At 31.8% G+C, this 19,769-nt stretch overlaps 1 protein-coding gene across 1 annotated transcript in view; it reads left to right on the top strand.

Annotated features, from left to right (window-relative positions):
* Positions 1–19,769, top strand: part of ARID2 (AT-rich interaction domain 2) — a 149,034-nt gene that overhangs the window by 65,007 nt on the left and 64,258 nt on the right. The window contains exons 4-5 of the mRNA XM_074325806.1: positions 13,493–13,626; positions 18,288–18,506. Coding sequence (XP_074181907.1) covers positions 13,493–13,626; positions 18,288–18,506 — 353 coding nt within the window. The remainder of the gene's footprint in view (positions 1–13,492; positions 13,627–18,287; positions 18,507–19,769) is intronic.

Below are 19,769 nucleotides of genomic sequence, written 5' to 3'. Positions count from 1 at the left end.
GGTTTTTTTCCCTGTCTTTTGTTGTTACAAACTACTGTAATGTTACACATCCTTATCCTATTCTTTGCCAATATGCAATATAGGATAAATTTCTAGAAATAGATTACTGGGTTATAAACTGTAATTATTTGCAAACAACATAACTCAGTCCTGGCTAATTTCTGAAGAAAAGGAATTTGCAGGAAGTCTGGAAAACCAATTCTCTCAATTCCTGCAGTTACTACTATAAATAACCTGTTATTTATAGTTTCATTCAAAGTTCCATTTGGACCAGACCTTTTTGTACGTCCATGTTGTAGCTACCATGAAGTGGAGAGAAGACTTTTCCACCCTCTTAGCATCTTTAGTGAGGCCCAACTTGGCTGCTCTTTACTTTGGGGCGTTCCCTAAATAGTAGGGTTCTTGAATGCTGGATATCAGGCAACAAACATTTAATGCAGCTCTCATTTTTGGTTGCTTAATACCATTATACAACCCTTCTTCTCACACATATACTTGAAGCAAACAATAAAAACCTAATAAATTGCAATGATTCCTCTTATACCTATAAATATACTTATTATCCACTCTCCAAGGAGAGACAACCCAATGTTTTATAAGCTATTCCATCTAGCTTTATGTCCAAGATCTCTTGGTGATTGATATCCTCTAGACATCTGTGCTCCTCAGACTATAATTATATTCCTAAAAGTGAAAAACTGGGGGCATACTCCCCAATATATAACCTAAGTGTAGATAGAAATATACAAAAGGAAATTTTTGATATGCTAAAAGTGAAATAAATCATTTAAAATTTTATTTATTAACCATGTAAAAAGGTTTTGTGATCTTTTTAAAAAGTATATTATTAATTTCATTGTTTGTCTACCCCCATGAGGATTTTAGCCCCATTTGGATGGGGATATTTGTCTGCTTTGTTTACTAAGTATTCCAAGCATCTAGACCAGTGCTTGGCACATAGTGAATGCTTAATAACATTTTGTTGAATGAATAACTGATTACTATTTTATGAGAAAAGCTAGTTTCATTTTTTTAAAAAAAAATGTCAGTTTAACAGTTTGTCATACATTGAATCAAAAGTCTGTTTCTATGTTCAGTTTATTTTGATACTTGCTTTTCCATCATGGAAGAATGATAAAAGGATGAAAATGGAACAACTACATCATTATGTACACTTAAGAAATCACGATCCTTCTTTTTCAAATTCCTTCTGTCTATTATGCAGTGTTTTTCTGTTGAAATTTATTGAACATTTTTTCATCTTGCCTAATCAGGATTTTTTTGTTCATGTGTTTGTTTGTTGTTGTTGTTGTAAATTTTGGGACACATTTTTACATTTTTTTGTAAAAAGATTCAAATCAACTTTTGAGCAAGTAAGAATAATAATAGGTAAGAATAAATCCAAGTCTCTATCCTCCCAAATCAGTAAAGATCAACCAGAAGAACAAATAAAACTGTACAAAATCAATCCCCTCAACGTAACTAGGAGACTATACTACAAACTTCAAGGTTTTTGTAAGTGGGAAAGTAAGCACCAAATCCCAGCAGAGAGACTTCTCTCTCTTGACACAAGCATTTATGGAGAACAAGGGAAGTTCAGAAAAACTGTGGAGGAAACTAGGATTGCTCTAAAATCACCATCAGAAAGAGAAACCAAACCATAAGTACAAAAGAGTCCTGGTAGATGAGAGCACTGTCCATAGGTCTTGGGCTTAAAAGTGCATGTGATTTGAGATGGTAGGCTTTGAAAGGTATTTTTTATCTGAGGGTGAAGAAAGTTAAAGAGAAGGGAAGGCACCCTTTGGAGATTGGATGGTGAAGGAAAAAGAAGCCAAAGGGGGAAATTTAAGGTCCTGCAAGATAAAATAGAAAGCCATCCCCCAACTTAGAGGACAGGCAACCATCCTCCTTACCATCACAATCAAAAAAGAAAAAAAGAATTAAATAAATCATGCTTACTACACTAACAAAAGAGGATGCTCATGAAATAGGAATCTTGTGACCCACCCCAAAGTCAGAATCACAATAGATGAAAGCCTCCTAAATTTATGGAAAGCCACCATAAGAAAACACGAGAATCAAAATAGCAGATGAAACCCCCTCCCCAAAATAAAACAACCGCACAGCAGAAGAAAACTATCATACAGCTCTACAAACTGAATGAAATAACCTCAAATGAGCATTTGGAGACATGAAAAACCAACTAGATTCATGAATTTAAAAGCAAAAGAAAATATCCCTAAAAATCAACTAAATCACCAAGAAACCTAGGAAGAAATGGGAAGAGAGTTGACTGAACCCAAGGAAGATATGGAAGACAAAGACAGAAATCATAGAAATTCTAAATTTCAAGATGCCTAAGGAGGAGTGGACTCAACTGAAGAATTAATAAAAGCCATTGAAGAAAGGTAGAAAAATAATTAAGAAAAAATAAAATGAATTAAGTAAAACTAGAGAAAAGGAGGTAAAAGCAAAAGTGGTTAAGATGGAAATGAGACAAAAAGATTCAATATACATGTGTCACTGAATTGCAAAAACTGAACAATGAGAAATGTTTAAGACTATAATTAAATTTTTTCCAGTAATGAAAGAGCACCTGCATGTACATGTTGAAAGGACTGTAGAATATCTGGGGATATTGGTCTTAAGTGGTCAATTTTGAGTCATTTTCTTGTAAAAACTTAGACTTTCTAAAGATAAAAATTCTGAGAACCTCCAGGGTGGGATGGGGTGGTGGGTAGACCAAATAACCTACAAGACAGGAGAGTTAAATTGGCACAGACTTTTAAGTAGTAACATACAAAGCAAAGTAACAATGGAGCAGTGCTTTCCAGAAACTTCAGGGGGAAAAAAATGAGCCAGGAATTTTATATAAAGCTGTTCATCAAATCCAAGCATAGAAAACATTTTAAACATGCAAAACTCAGAGAACACTATACACATGAATCCTTCTTGAGGAAGCTACTATAGCATGATATTTACCCAACTCAGTTGAGTAGTAAAATATATGCAGAAGGACCATGGTGAGTATTAAATATATTTAATTATAGATCTAAGACTAAAACATAAGTAGCAACAAAGGTGAGAGAATAATATGTAAATCTTACATATTCTTGCAAAGTAGAAATAATGCAATTTATAAAGGAAGAGGTGAAGAGAAAAGTAGAAAAAACTTACTGATTGTTGTAAAAGTAATAGATGGGAGTGAGAAGATACAAGTTGACATATTAGATGATAAAATAATAAGAAAATGGAATTAATGTATTGCAAATGTGTAAGTACAAAAGTAACCAATAGAAAAAAATACAGACCATCCTAAATACCAAAAGCAATTTAAAAACAAAAGAAAAATAAAGAAAATGTGTCACATAAATCACCTCTAATCACTGCTGTAGCTATAACCCACAATTTAGTTTTCATATTGAAAATAGAGAGTCAATTAGAATAAGTAAATAATAACAAATTTTAAAAGATAAAATCAACAAGAATGTGGAAGAATATAAGCCTAAAGTGGAATACACAAACAAAAACAAATGAACCTGTGTTCAAATGTATATCATTGATCTAAAGACAAAAGGAACTGTAAAAATTATATTGAATTCTAGGTTTATTTACTGTAGGATTGAGCAAATGTCTGATTTTTTTAGAAAAACTTGAGTCAGATTTCTCTCAGAGAAGAGAGTTTAAAATATGAAAAGGGAGAACTGTGCATTAAATTGGCTGTAGCGGTGTTAGAATGATCTCATGCTTTTATAAAGGTAGACATACAGATTTATGCACACATGCATGCATATCCTTATATTGCTTACTTACGTATATTGAAAGGGCCTAGAAACAAAGATACCTGTATAAGCAATGAGCACACCTGAGGTGCAGTTAGTGATTTCTAAACACCATTCCTCATTATAAAGAAGTAGTGTTCCTTGAAGAAAAGGGTGATTCTAGGGCAAGAACAAGGGAAAATACAATATGAGACAGTTATATCTTGTGCTATAAAGCAAGGAATGCAAAAATTTACAGGGACATGTCAAAGGATATGGAAGCTAGCTTGAAAGGGCTCCCACTGGCCAAACATGGGCAATTTGAGCATTAGAATAAATAATAGGAATATGATATTTATGGAATATCTTCGAGTTCATGTTGTGTATATAAATGAATAAAAGAGAGGAAGAGCTCACTTATAGTAGAGTGAATACCAGCTTAATAAATATAGAAGGGATAATGGAGTTAAGAAAAATCACCATTACGGTAATAATTGATTCAGTCAAGAATCACCAGTGGATGTTAAAACTAGTGGGTGAAAGTTTGACAAGGAACAGGATATATACATAGCCTTAAAGTGGTCTCCCATAAGTTACTTATTTCCAAAAGGAAAAGAGTAACTTCATAGTGATTTAACCTCCTAATCCCAACCTTAACATCATAATCAAAGTTAACAGTACCATCAATGGGACAATTTGACACGATGTACCTCCTAATATATGCACTAGGATGCGCATTCACTTCTGTGGTATTGCTGCCAAAAGTACATTTTTCTGTATCGAATTTAATTATAGTGAGACATCAGAAGCTAAATTGAAGGACTACAAAATAACTGCCCACTATTCTTGAAAAATGTCTCTTTTTTTGTCTGAAAAGAAAATAGTTTAAAATGGTTCGGGAAAATGTGTGTGTGTGTGTGTGTGTGTGTGTGTGTGTGCACGCGCGCGTGCGTACATGTGTATGTATGAGCGCAACTCGAGGGGGGAGAGATAAAGAATGAAAAGATGATAAAGCAAATGAGCAACATAAAAACAATTGGCATATTCGTATCTGCATTGAGTGAGGACATGAGTTCTTTGTACTATTCTTGTGATGTTAAGTATGAAACTATATTAATAATAAGTTTTTTTTTTAATTTTATTAAATTTATTGGGGTGACAATTGTTAATAAAATTACATAGATTTCAGGTGTACAATTCTGTATTACATCATCTATAAATCCCATTGTGTGTTCATCACCCAGAGTCAGTTCTCCTTCCATCACCATATATTTGAATAATAAAAGTTTTAAAGGGTTCAGAGCCCATAGAATTTTGGGGATATTTTTAAATAGTTTGCAAAATTCTTTTTCCTACTTCAGTGTAGATGAGAGTTTTAATATGATAGGTATGTGCACAGACAGTATTTTCAGCAACGAAATCACATGGTGGAAGGAAATCCTTTTAAGAAAACATTTAAAAAAAAATACTCTCTCCATAGCATGAGTTCCTTTTTAAAAGTAATTATTTTCTCTTCATTATTAAAATGTCACCTTACTTTAAAAGGTATATTGGCTGTTTCATTTTCTAAATTATCAATTAAGTAAGATACTGCTCATCAACTAATGTTGTCATGGGGAAAAATCAGCAGATTGAAAAGTAAAGTATATAACTTCTCAAGATCAGCAGTACTTTTAAGCACCCTTCACTAAGATAGCCATTCAACTATTGTGGTACTGTTTTTTTTTTAGTCACTTCACATCTCATTATGGAATATATTTAAAAATTTCACTGTATTTCAAAGACCTTATTTTTATATCATTGACCACATTGAAATCATCTTGTAGCACTTTTGGCACTTCTGACTTCAACTTCTTTGCTGCATTTCCCTGCCTGTGAATGATGCAATAAATGATTTTCACATCATCTTACTAATCTTTCCTTCTCTCCCCCTTACTGCTTTCCCTTTTTCTTTCCTCTACCCTTTTTTTCATCTTCCTCTATTCCCTCCGCCTACCTCTTCCCCTTCCGAGTTAAAGTAGCTCAGCTTCTGCATTATGGCTTTAAGTAGAATTAACATGTTTTTCTGAAAAATAATTTTCTAAGAAAAATCATCTACTTCTGAGACTGTATCTTCTCTGGCACAACTTTCTTTAAATGATTCATCAAAAAGTTCTTCATGATTTTCACTTTTGAAAGAGAGTCTAGTAAATACTATAAGCTCAGATATCTTAGAAACATTTGTACTTGAGCTCAGCTGTATAGAAAACCTCCGACACAGTATAATTTGCTTGACTCCTTGTTTCCTCATCTTCTCAGTAGTGTTTTCTTATCGTTTTCCAACAGCATTTTGTTGCCATATTTTTCATATGTTAACTTAGCCATTTTTATCATGACAGAATAATGTTTCCCCAGTAATGTGGAAGTTGGCTTTTGAAGGACTCCTGTAAATATTTATCAATACACATACTTGAAATAATATATATCTTTAAACTTTATGAAGTTTTGATTAAGTTTCAATGACTTGAAAAATGTTGCTGAGAAAATATAGAGGTTTGTCTTCAAAATTTGGATACTTAGAACATCTTGGCAAATCTTGAGTAACATAAAAATATCACATTAGCCTAGGATAGGGTTCATCGTCAAAGTCAGGGCATGTAAACCCAAAGTTCAGATCGTTGTTGTTTTTTTTATAATTGATACATTGTTTGGCCTACTTTCATATCTGATTGAGTTGCCATTGTTTTACTTCTTAGTATTGGTGATAATGAGCTTATGTGAGATGTGTAAGCTCTGCCATTTTCTTATTTATTTTTGTTTGTTTTATTCAAACTGGTTTCTTTGAAGGAATCTAATTTTCTTACCTTTTTTGTGAGAGGTAGTTTAGTTAAAATTAGGTGTTATCTTAAATCCACACTGACATTAGTACATAGAATCTAATGAATGATTAAGGTTCCACTGGTCAAAGGTTAATCAATGAATGAGGATTCTACTGTTTGTCCTTCCACACTGTCACACTGCCTGATACATGGAGCAAGGGAGGGAGGAGGCAGTGTCCATCTGTCAGTTAAACATCTCTCCCTATTGGAGTATCTTGTGTGTGTGCCCCAATTTGAAGGGTACTCTTCTACAGAAGCAAGAACCTTGAATCAAGTTTAATGTTCTGAGAAAGTCTGTACTGGTAATAGAAGTAGATTAAGAATTCTTTTTTGTATATGGCATAACAAAGGGGCCATATGAGAGATACAAAAGTAGAGATATTCTGGAATTCTTTACTAATTAATCTTTTTTCGATGAAGCATGGGTTTTTCATTTTATTAAATAACCTTTGGCATTCTTTGTTTAGATAATAGTGTTTTGCTTCAATCTACAGGTGAGTTATGAAATTTTCAATATTGAACTATCATTGGATTTCTGCAATAAAATCTTCAATCTTGAGTGTGTGTGTAATATATATTGCCTTGTTTCCTCGAAAATAAGACCTAACCGGAAAATAAGCCCTAGCATGATTTTTCAGGATGACATCCCCTGAACATTAGCCTTAATGCGTCTTTTGGAGCAAAAATTAATATAAGACCCGGTCTTATTTTCGGGGAAACATGGTAATAGATTGTTTTTCCTAGTATTTATGTATGTAGTATTTTTTAACTGCAATTTTATGAAGTTTGTCAGAGTTTTGCTAGATTAGTTTTCAGGGAGCTTCTAATCTTTTCCTGTAATTGGAAATATTTTACATAACAGTGGAAATATCTGTTTTTTGAAAATTTGAAATAACTCACTTTTTTCCTGATGTTTTAAATTTTTTTTTACATTATGATGCATATTGTATACACAACAGAAGCTTAATACAGGCAAGTTTACACCAAACAAGAAAAAAAAGCCTCAGCTAATCCCTTTGAAGCCCCTTATGTTTCTTTGTTACTGGAATTCTCTCCTGAGGAAAAATTCCAGCTTTTTCTTGGTGATAATTATTATTTGGCTTTTCTTTGTGGTTTTACTACATACCTCGTCTATTGCTAAAAATATATATTTCATTATTTTGCTTGTTTATGACAGTCATATAAATGGAATCATAATATATTCTTCTGAAATGATTTTTTTTACTTAAGATTTTGTTGTTGATGGCCATGTGTATCAATCCATGTTAGTTTATTAATTTTCACTGCCATATAATATTTCATTGCATGAATACACCACAGTGTTTTTATTCATGCTGTCATTTATGAATATTTGCATTGTTTACAGTTTTAGCTAGTGTATATCCTTAAGGACCTAATTGCTACATCAAAGGGTATTCTTGCTTTCTTCCTTCTCTCTGCATATTATATACATTAATATTTTTATTTCTCTATTGTTATTTGGAAAGTAATGATCCTAATTTCATTTTTGCTGTTAAACACTTGAAAAAACTTGGAAACATTGCGAAGAATATATTTTCCTTAATATTAACTATGAGAATAAACCTGTTTTGTTCACACTTCCTGTATAAATAACACGCAGTGTACAATTTTAATTATTAACTACTACTGCCTTCTCTTTCATTTTTGTAGAAAAGTTCTTGAACTTCATATCAGCAGTATCATTTTTACATTATTCTAATAGTTTTACATTTTTATGTTCTTTTGTAATTATCATTGACATTTGCATTCTCTTTTATAATGTAATGGTTATGGTTGCAATTAATACCTGAGTTTAAGTAGTTTCTGTGCACATTGCTATTTAACCATTCCTTAATTTTGATTTATCTGTTAGAGTACTTACTTGAGTATTGTTGGGATTTTTTCCCTAAAAGAGCTATGTCGTTTTATTCTTTCTGAGTCATTACATATCTTAAAATGAATTTCTATTCTCTTAGTTGAGCAACGTGATTGAGTATGGATTTTTTGTAAAATAACTTTTCTCCTCAAAACTCTTTGTTTTTTATTGATATTTACTATTGTCTAGCAATTAATTTTGAAGATAAGTCAAGCCTAGTTCAACTTTTCTGTGCAACTTTTGGTGAGTGGGGAGGTGGTTCTGCCTTCTTGTAGGAATCTTCTTCATCTTTGAAGCTTAAATTTTTCATTAAGATGTGTCTGAGTAGTTTTCTCTTTTCATTAACTTTTGCCTGGTGACCTCTTCCCCCTTACATCTCAGCCTCACAGACATTTTTGATGTACACATTAAGCGTTTTAGCTAAAGAAATTCTTCTGTTTATCATACATATCTCATTTTTGTCCATCAATTGTTTGCATAAGTTTTTTGTTTGTTTGTTTTTCTTGTAGAACACTTTCTCAAGGTTACCCTCCACATTACCAAGGATATCTTCTACATTGTCAAATCTACTCTTTAATGCCCCTCCTCCCTTTGGGGATGATTCTACGCAAAGAAATTTCATTTACTTTATGGTTTCAAAGCCACATACTTGATTTTGTGCCTGGTGTTTCTTCTTTAAGTTACTTGCACACCACATCAATGGAGCTCCCATTACCTGTCTTTCCATGGTGGTGCTTTTCATAGGTGGCCACATACCTGGGTCTTTGGCAAAGAAGCTATAAGGTGATGTTTATAAAAAACTTTGTTTCCTTGAATAAACACTGAGTTCAGCCCAACTTTCTATAAGTTTTTTCTTAATAATTGTCACATTCTGGATCCCATTATCAGACACACTCACATTCTATTGATCCTTAGTGGCTAAAGGAAATCTAAATTGAACTTGCTTTTTTATGTATTTTCGCCTAGGATCTCTTCCACTAGACCCCGTTACTCTCCCAAGAAAGTGTTTTGCATGTTAGTCTTGTAGATCCTTGAAGTTGCTTTTAATGCGTTAGAATATCTGTAAGTTTTTAACTTACAAATCATGCAGTATCCCTCTATTTTTACTCTTCAAAGTTCGTTGCAGTTGTGTTTAAGGGAAGACATGAATATGGGTCCTTGAACTGCTGCCATCTTTTCCTAAAACTAAAAGTTTTTACGTAGAAGTTTTCCTAATCCTATACATTTGATTTGTTTCCCTTGAGCCAAGAATAATCGGGAGTTTTCTTGATTGGTTGTTGTTACTGTTGCTTTTAATTACCAAGGATTCTACCAAAATATTTACAGATGAAATTATGATATCTGGGAATTGCTTTAAAATAATCTGGGAGAGGAATATGAAGATGGTTGATTTTGGTTATAGGTGAGACAAGATTTACCATGAATTGATATCTGCTGATGGGTACCATTAAACTAGTTTCTACTTTTGCATATGAGTTTGGCATTTTACATCATGAAATTTATTTTTAATTTTCTAAGAGTTTAATTTCTTTCTTAGAAAAAAAAGTCTTTGAATTGCAATGTATTAGGTTGGTGCAAAAGTAATTGCGGTTTAAAAGGTTAAAAATAATTGCAAAAACTGCAATTACTTTTTTACCAACCTAATAGAGAATGTGCCCTGTATAATATTTAATCCTAAATTTATTGTGGTTTTCTGTATGAATTGATATATGATCAGTTTTATAATTTCTGTAGAGATTTGAAAAGAAAATCATTGTGTGTCTCTAATAAATTAATCTAATTGGTGATTATATTCAAATCTTCTATAACCTAACATTTTTTTTGTGTACTTAATCTGTCAGATACTGCAAGAGGTTAAATTTTCCCACATTCGTAATAATGCTACCCCTATAATTTGATGCTATTTTGAATGGATTCTTTTCCCCCATTGTTTTGGTCACACTTAAGCTTTTTAATTGAAAAGTGCCATTTAAAATAATTTCTGTATTATATGCCAACTTTGATATTTGCCTCCATTCTCTAATTCTCTGATCTATGGCACAGAATCCACCACAAAATAAATTGATGCAGAGTTGAAGAAGAAGAAGATATAACTCACCCTACCTGAATCTATTCCTAATGTTGAACTATGGAACCTAGTTTTCTGTAGTTGGCTGATCGGAAAGTTACTTCCATCTGGATTCCAATGTTTTACCAGTCTTGAGTTAAATATATAGTGTAATAGGCAGATTATTGTAAGAGCTCAGTAAATACTTGTTTGATTAATATATTAACTATTCAAAGAGATGTTATCAACTTTGAGAAGAAAAAGAAATGTGCAGTCTAGCTTTTGTAGTTTAATGAGTGAACACAATATATCTGTCGTTGTGTAAACTCAAGGTCATGATACAAAGTTAAATCTGAAGACTTAGACTTTAAATTTTAATTTTGTAATTTAGCTGCTTTCTCTTGTTTGTTAATGCTTTTTAGTTTTTAGAAGTATAACTCCTTGAAAAATCAAAAAAGACTGTATTTATTGACTGGGGAAGGGATCAGACTGCGTGTGAAAACTTTAGCTGAACTAAGAAAGGTTGAGTCTCAATTGGAAATATTTAATTATGACAGTGAGAACAAGTACTAGCTCTCAAGTCAGGGAAATAAAACTTCAAAAATCATAACAATTTGCCTAAACTATAAATTTCTGAGGATTAGAATTATGTAAAGAATGTGTTTGGAGGGATATGGTTAGAATGTGTGACAAGGGACCAAAAGTCATATATATATGTATATATATATTTTTTTAATGTTATAAAAATTTGAATTATTAAGGATTTTAATGCATATAATAATTTATACTATTTATTATGACTATATAGTACTTGTGTTTCTGTCAGTCACTCCATATAACTAACTCTCCATTTTGGGTGTTGTGGGAGGGAAAATGTCATACTTATGGTCTAGTAATGTTGCTTTCTCCCCCAGCCATAATAAAAAAACACAAATTTTAAATCTGCTCAATTATGAGTAACAAATTTATAAAGAGTATCTTAAAAATATTGTTAGTGTAAGATTTTGATTTTAAAATTTACATATTCACTGTTATTTTTAGATAAAAATTATTTAATAAAGATTATTTATTTTTAGTTTATGTTTAACAACTGCACAGTGAGTTCAATCAATTCTGAAAGAGCGTACTCTCCAAAATATGTCTATCAATATTATTGCCTGAGTGATTTCATGTAATATAAGTAATCCCTCATTTGCAGAAAATGTCACATAATTTTTGAGCAGCTATTTGTGTCTAGATTTGTGTTTACTCTTCTTTTTATTTGTGCATTGGAAGTTCAAAAAGAATAGACCTGTTTTATTTATCTATTTAAGTCCTCTGTGGGTCTATACTGGAGAGAAACTGCCTCTTTTTAATCATCGTGTGGCTTTTTAAAATGTTTTTGGACTGTAAATACTGTCTGCTGCGGGACATCCCGGTATCAGGGTTAAATGTATGCAACTGCATACACCCCTCGGTGCTCAAGTGTTAATATACGTGCATATGTCTCTGCTTCAGTATATCATATCTCTAACAATAAAGAAAAGTGTTGGAATCATCAGCTGTCAAGCTGCCTGCTAGGAAAGAATTCCTTGCTCGAATTGAACTTATATAGAGCACTTGAAAGGAATGGAAAGGAACAGTTTACCTCCTTTCCAGGCTTAAACACATGGCTTGTAAAGCTGGAAAGGGAAAATGATGAATGGTAAAGGTTTTCCATGGCATTAGTTTTTATATTTATAAAATTATTGCTTCCATTCATTCCATCTTGAAAATTAAAGTTTGGTACTAAAAACAAAATAATATTTCTGAGATCATCCTGTATGTTCTTTGATACACCCCTCCTTCATCTCTGCTGTCTGTAACTGCAAAAGCGAAGGGGTGGGGAGCTGCAGAAATTAAAATAGCTACTAATGGACTTAATACCTGCCTGGATCAAGAATGGTAGAAGGATTGATCTGTAAAATAATCTAGAACTTTCCTATGATAAATACAAGACATTGTATTAATCAGCTTAACTTATTTGTGAAGTACAGTAACAAGTTTGTTAGTTACAGTGTTGTCTTTGATGGATTTGACCAGTTTCCCCATTTTAAAATCTTATTTGAGAATCTTACTATAAATTGGTAGGTAATGATAGATTGTGAATTTGGAAATTCTAATTATTAAGAAGATTGATCATACTTGCTACTGGTAATACAGTAGGGGATAGAAGAACTCTCACAAATTGGCAGAATGTATTAGGCACATGACGTTTAGATGGGAACTTGGCTGTATACCATTTATTGGTATGTCTATCAATGTCTATCCAGAGAAAAATATTCAAGCCTGTGCACACATTAAGCTTACTGCTACATGATTTGTAATACCAAAAAACAAAATTGAGACTAGCTAAATGTATTACTAGAGATTAGTTAAGTTATGATGATCAGTAGGATCAAATATTATACAGCTGTTAAAGACTGAATTAGTAGTGTATGTATTGCCATGCTTAGATGTCTAAAATATGTTGTTAAATAAAAATATGCACAGAAAATACATAGAAATATGCACATGAACTTGTGGTTATCTCTGGTGAGTGAGATTGGGGAGGCCAGGGGTTAGAGAATCTTCTCATTTTTACTTGGTTTTTACAGTGACCGTGTATAATTTTTTAAAAATCAGTAAATAAAATACTGCCACGCATCTACAGGTAGTTGTCCTTTGATATTTCTTACTTTTATATTTTTATTTGAGCAGTGGTGTGATCTTATCTGAAAATACAGAAACACTTTTAGAATCATTGCATTGAGTTTGCAGTATTACTGCTGAAGTGACTATTCCACTAATATAAGAGGTTTGTAGTATCTTAATACTTTTTTTAACATTTTAGGGCCTCTAAGAAAAGAAAAAAAGGTACATGTGATAGGATTTTAAAAAACAAAATGTAAATTTATTTTTAAATCTCTGCTGTGCTGTTTTTCTATTTCAGTTACCTAGAAAAGTACGAGAAAGTTCATCATTTTGGGGAGGATGATGATGAGGTACCACCAGGCAATCCAAAGCCACAGCTTCCTATTGGTGCAATTCCATCTTCCTACAATTACCAGCAACACAGTGTATCAGGTAAAAATGTCATTGGAAATTAACAGGGTGTAGGTCCAGAGTTTTGAATTAGGAAAATAGTCATCATCCAATGAATTAGTCCCTTACTTTGCGCTTGAGAACACTTAAATCCTTGTGGTAATGCAACTTTCAAAGATCAACATCTAATTGGTATCAGGGCATTTCTATCATAGGCTGCATAAGATTTTCAGTTGCAGGAATTTCCAGAGTTATAATACCTATCCTTTTAAAGGGAAGTTTTTTTCCTTATTTCTTTGGCTAATGATTTGTTTAACCTGAATAGTCACGACCTTGAAAAGAGGAAAGTTCTGTTAAAATTATGGAAGCCAAGAATACCTAGATAGCATCTACCAGATTTTCTACAATTATTGGAATTCCCGACACCAGAATTCCTCAGAAATATTTCTAACTATTCAACTATTTTCCTGCCGTGGTCCCAGGAATAAGATTTTCATGCAGTTGTCATTCTTGTAATGGTTATAGATGAATCTGCAGCTAAAGAGAACAGGACTCAAATTGGAAATAATCAGGTTGAGAGTCTAATAAAGAGGTTCATGAGGCAGAGTGGCTGGAGGTTCCAGTGTTTAGAGACTCTGGGTGTTGGGTCTGTGATGACTAGGAAAAGAGCTCTGAAGAGATAAACATCTCTTTTCTTCAATCGCCAACATTTAGCCTAAAAAAGAAGAGATAATGTCTTTTTCAACGGTATCTTCTTTATAAAATATATAATGATCTAGATATTTATTCTTTGTTGGTACTAGTCCCTATCTCTTGTAGGTAATTCTTACATTTAAGATCTCTCATTTGTGCCATATCACTAATTATTTTGTTTTCCACTATCTATTTTCAAAGTTTCTTTCATGTTGAGTTTGACTCCATATTTCTTCCCCAATCAGTAATAACTAAAGAAACAGAATCTATGGTCTCCATTAGGAGAGGCTTCATATGATGGTTTTGTATAATTGGGGCCAGGTGGTGATGAGTGCAAATCAAACCTAGCTTTGTTTTTAATGAGTAGTTATTACCTCAAGAACCAAAATTAAAGGAGAACATTGTAAGTCACCATGTAGAAGATCTTGCTAATAGTTTAAGCTGAAAATTAAATGGGGTGACTTGTTAGGTGATCGTGCTCCCTGTTCCTGAAAAAGGCTAATGACCATTATCTCATTCAAGGTTGTTGCAGAGGGTATTTCTACATTGAATGCAACATTGTACTAATGACCTTTAAGACCATTTTCAGCTTTATAACTCTGTGGTTGGTTCCTATATTACAGTAACATCCAAATTGTCCATTATTGTAGCTTAGAGTTTGATGCCTGCTATTACAGATCCCCAAACTCACCCACATCTGTTTGACCTTGCTTAAAATAAAATTTTTTCTGCATCTGGTTCTTTTTTTCCTCCTCTAATTGAAACAGATTTGCTTCAAGAAAGAAGATGTAAAATATTTCTGGTATTTCAGAAGTCTAATGAAAGTCATTGATAGATCTACACTAGTTAAGGGAATGAAAGAATTGCTTAACCTGGTGTAATAACTTCTTCCTGATAAGCTGCCTGTCATGTCTGGGTTTTTTTGTTTTTTAAGGAAAATCTGAGCAGTTATATAACATGTTATATGTTTGACAAAAGCAGGATTGGAGAATCATTAAAGGAAAAAATTAGGAATTGTTGGGGAATATCAGACTATAATTAAAAGAGGTAGTATTTCAGGGCAGCATTTATGAATTTGAACATGTTTTTTATTTTTCTAAAAGGAGCCATAGCAACATTATGACAGTGTTCTAAAAATTAACTTGATTATCAATATACAAAACAAATCCTTCACTGATGATTCTTTTCAAGTGTCACTATAGGTGTGTGTGTGTGTGTGTGTGTGTGTGTGTTTTAAATAAACACCAAAATAGAATTAGGTAGGGGTAGATTAAGAGCCTTTAGGCCGTTTTAATTAAAACCTTTGAAAGATTTGTGTTTACATCTGTGATCATACAGCCTTACTCTCCCTTGTATGTTTAGATAAATGTATTTGGATAGATGTATTTATCTAGAGATAGTTATTGTTGATATTAAGAAAAACTATTCTAAACAATATTTTGAAAGGTAATATAATAAATTTCAATTGGCAGTAGCTCCAGGGCATTTGGTATAAAGTGCAATTCTGCTTACAATTGTCAGAATAGAATAAATGGAATACTGTACGTTAATATTGGACCAAATTTTCCTTTAAGGATATTGGTTCCTTTTGCCCGATAACTTTAAATAGCAAAAATTATTGAGCAGATTTTGCTTTGAACGTTAGAATTATTAAACTTTGGCATCAATATATGGTGGTTTTGTCACTTATTTGCATGGTTTTTCATATTTTTCCTTGCCATAAATACCTAATCCTTTGGTTTCTTTCTTTCTCTGTTCTTTTTTCCTTGGTATTGATTTGGATACAGTCAGTTCTGCAGTATTATAGGGTAGATTATAGTAGGACTTTTTGTTCATCTTCTTACATTTTTTAATTAAAATTAACACTTCAATTATTTTTTAAATTAAAATAAAACTATTTACTTGCAATATCTTGTAAAAAAGTTGTGAATGGCAAAATTGACAAATAACACTTTGAAATCAATTGAACTGTAGAATATTAGAGCTAACCATGACTTTAGTGGTTATTTAATCCAGTCCAATCATTTTGGTAAAAGGAGGCCAAGCACTCTATCCATTTACGTTTTTGGTACTTAAATTTGGAATAGTTTCATACAGGAAGATTTTGTTTTTTGGTTTTATCAGTTGTATTTGAGCAAAAATTTTCCCTTGAATGTTCCATATTCTAGCAGACATTTGCACTACAATCACTGCCAGTATCAATGGAAAGTATTGTGTAATTCCTCAATGTAAGCATCACTCCAGGAGCAATACTCCCTTTCTTTGAAGTGAAAAGAAAGAGAAGTGATTGCCTCAGATTAAATTGTTTGTTAGCAGTGATCCATTTGTATAAACTTTGAGTCAAGAATGCTGAAAATAAATTTCCAGTCCCATTCTGATTATAAAATTGTAGCTACTGGACTCTATCTCCATGGGAAAGGGAAGCTCTTCAAATCTTATAAACATTTTTATAAGCTACGTTATTTTAGGAATCTTTATCAAGCCTGATATAATTAAAGACTTTTCATAATTATTGTATTTATTCATTGAATATGGGTTCCAAATTTTTTCTATTGAAGAATTTGCTTGAAAGTTTCGTGCATACTAAAACTTAATTATTGCTGAGACTTGGGTTCTTATGATCAATTCTAGTGTATAGTATAGAGTAATATCAAAATTTATTCCTGTATTCATAGAAGTTTTGTTACTTTTCCAGATAATTTGTTTTCTATTTATGAGAACTTTCATTTCAAGATTATTAAAATAAACGATATGTTATTGTTCAACCTTAATTATGGTAAAGAATCTGTTCAGAGCCATTTATAGCTGTATTGTGGCACTTCACCATTATACTATTAGAGAAATTTCTAGAATATTTTAGAATTGAAGAGGTGCACCCTCAAGTGTCTACATTGGAAATGGAGACATTTCTTTACATACGTGATTTCTTCTGTGTCATGTTGTAGCAATAAATTCCTACTTTGCATCCTAAATCTTTTTTAAATCCATGTATTTCTGAAATGTTTCATCTAGAAGTTTTCTAACTCTTGTTTTCTTGCCTCTTCCCATTCGCTATATCTTTATGTGAAAAAAATGTACTTCGGTATATGTCTTAGGACCTAGCTGTCGAAGTCTAAACTGCTCCAAGAGTTGGTATTTCTAGAAATACAACATTTTCTTATATGTATATATTATGATTATGTATTATGTTCTGTAACCCCATCTTCGCTACCTTCAAAGTCTTAAAAATGTTTTAAGTTAATTCTCCTACAGAAAAATTTTGTCATCTTGGGTTAAAAAAAATTTTTTTAGGAGTCAAAAGCATGAATCGTAAAGGTGAAAATTTATAAATCAGACTACGTAAATTAAAACCTCTGTTCCGAAGACGCTGTTAAGAAAATGAAAAGACAATGTACTGTCTCGGAACAGAAAGGAGACGAATAGTTATGGGGTAGAAGAGGGGATTGACTACAAAGGAGCATGAAGAAACTTTGGGGTGATGGTATGCTATATCTTCATTGTGGTTGCGGTTAAAAGACTGCATTTGTGAAAACTCAGAACTATAGAACTAAAAATTAGGAATTTTGCTATGTTAATTATGTCATAATAAATATGACCTAAAGAAGTAATAATTCTAAAATTAGGTAAAGAAGGTAAGGTAGGCAGTGTTATCTAAAAATGTGATACTGTTAAAAATTTCAAAGGAACCAGTCTCCCTAGTTTTATACTGTAGTATGTAAAAATAAGATTAAGTCCCTTGAAATGCAAAAGTAAAAAGTATAGATTAGATAAATTAAAATAATGGCAATTAATTTGGCATTGACATCCAAGAGGGTATATACATTTTTGTACTTTAATACTTTTTGAAGAATTTAATTTTAACTTAGGAAGTTTAGAAAGTTGAACTCTGTAACCTTCCACTCAGTTTAAAATTTATAAAAGAAAAAAAGATTCTTCCTTTATGGAACCATTACCCATAATGGTTTCTATTCCTTGATAAACTTAAGGTGTTTTTTTTTTATCTTTGTTAGATTATCTGCGTCAAAGTTATGGGCTATCTATGGACTTCAATTCGCCAAATGATTATAATAAATTGGTGCTTTCACTGTTATCTGGACTCCCAAATGAAGTGGACTTTGCTATTAATGTATGCACTCTCCTATCAAATGAAAGCAAACACGTCATGCAACTTGAAAAAGACCCTAAAATCATCACTTTATTACTTGCTAATGCCGGGGTGTTTGATGACAGTAAGTTTTAAGCTGAACATATTGTGTGATCATTCTATATAGGTGTTATAGACTTTTTAAAAAGGTATTTAAGGAGAAAAGTACTTTTATTAGTCAATATTATAGCTTTCTTTATTTGCTTTTATTATATTAAACATTATTTAAAATAATGAATGTTTGGATTTTTTTAAATCTTAAATATTTGAATAGTAACTTAGTCTCACTAGAGCTTTTGAAATAAAAATCTTGGGTGTTTCTTAGAGTTACATATGGGTTTCTTGATTTGAGAAGATTGTTTGATACAAAATTCTGATTAAAAACTAGGATCCAGAAGAAATTATTTTTCTGAAGTCTCTTTATTGTATGTTTATAGTTTTTTAAGCTGTTTAAGTCAATGCATTTGAAAATTTGCTTTCTAAATAAGCAAGATAAGATTTATCAAATATTTCACACCCCTTTTACTTGTAGGATTTGCTAGTTACAGGTTTTTATAAATCATATTTTTTGTTTTCTGTGGCATTATCTCTTACTAAATCTTTTCTTCAAACCAAATTGCTCAGTTCTCTAATTGTAGTGTAATAGATTCATAGGAATTTGCCAAATATGTTTGGAAATCTTTTCCTGCTCATAGTTTTTCTTTTTAAAATATCTATGTTAGCTGAATGTTAGTGATAAAAAATTTTTTTGCTTCTCCACCCTCCTACACCAACATCATTATATTTTTTTTTGCCAGAAGTGTATCTTATTAAGGGATAAAATATTCACATATATTGAAATTATTTTATCATACAGGAAACTATATATATATAATACCATAGACACAGTCTGAGAATTTCTTGTCATAATTTATAGATTCGTGACCCTATGTTTTTATCTTTCAGTAACAACATGTTTGCGTATTAGTTTATTTTTCTGCAATTTCAGTTGTGTCAAGTAGTATACTTTCAAACATAAATTTATTTGAGATTATCTAAATAGGAATCCTTAAAATTTGATATGTACTTATTTTGTATGAAGACAATTTGGAATTAGTTTAAACAAAAGTGAAAATTAATTTCTTACTTTGCCTGAAACTATTCTTGGTTACATGGAAAGGACAGATCAGTACTTCTCAGTTTGTATGGTAACCTTGAAGATCTAAATTTGGTGAATTTCCATCTCAATTTCATGTTCTTTGGTTCCTAATAATTTATTTTGATCTTTTAAAGACATCTTTTAGCATTTAATATAGAATGGAGTTTAAAATTATTTCACATTTTTAGAAAACGTAAAGTGAAGTTTTTA

This window comes from Rhinolophus sinicus, linkage group LG02, assembly GCF_036562045.2.
Source record: "Rhinolophus sinicus isolate RSC01 linkage group LG02, ASM3656204v1, whole genome shotgun sequence".
Lineage (NCBI taxonomy): Eukaryota > Metazoa > Chordata > Mammalia > Chiroptera > Rhinolophidae > Rhinolophus > Rhinolophus sinicus.
Note: the sequence above shows the minus strand (reverse complement) of the source record. Positions and strands in the feature narration are given on the sequence as shown.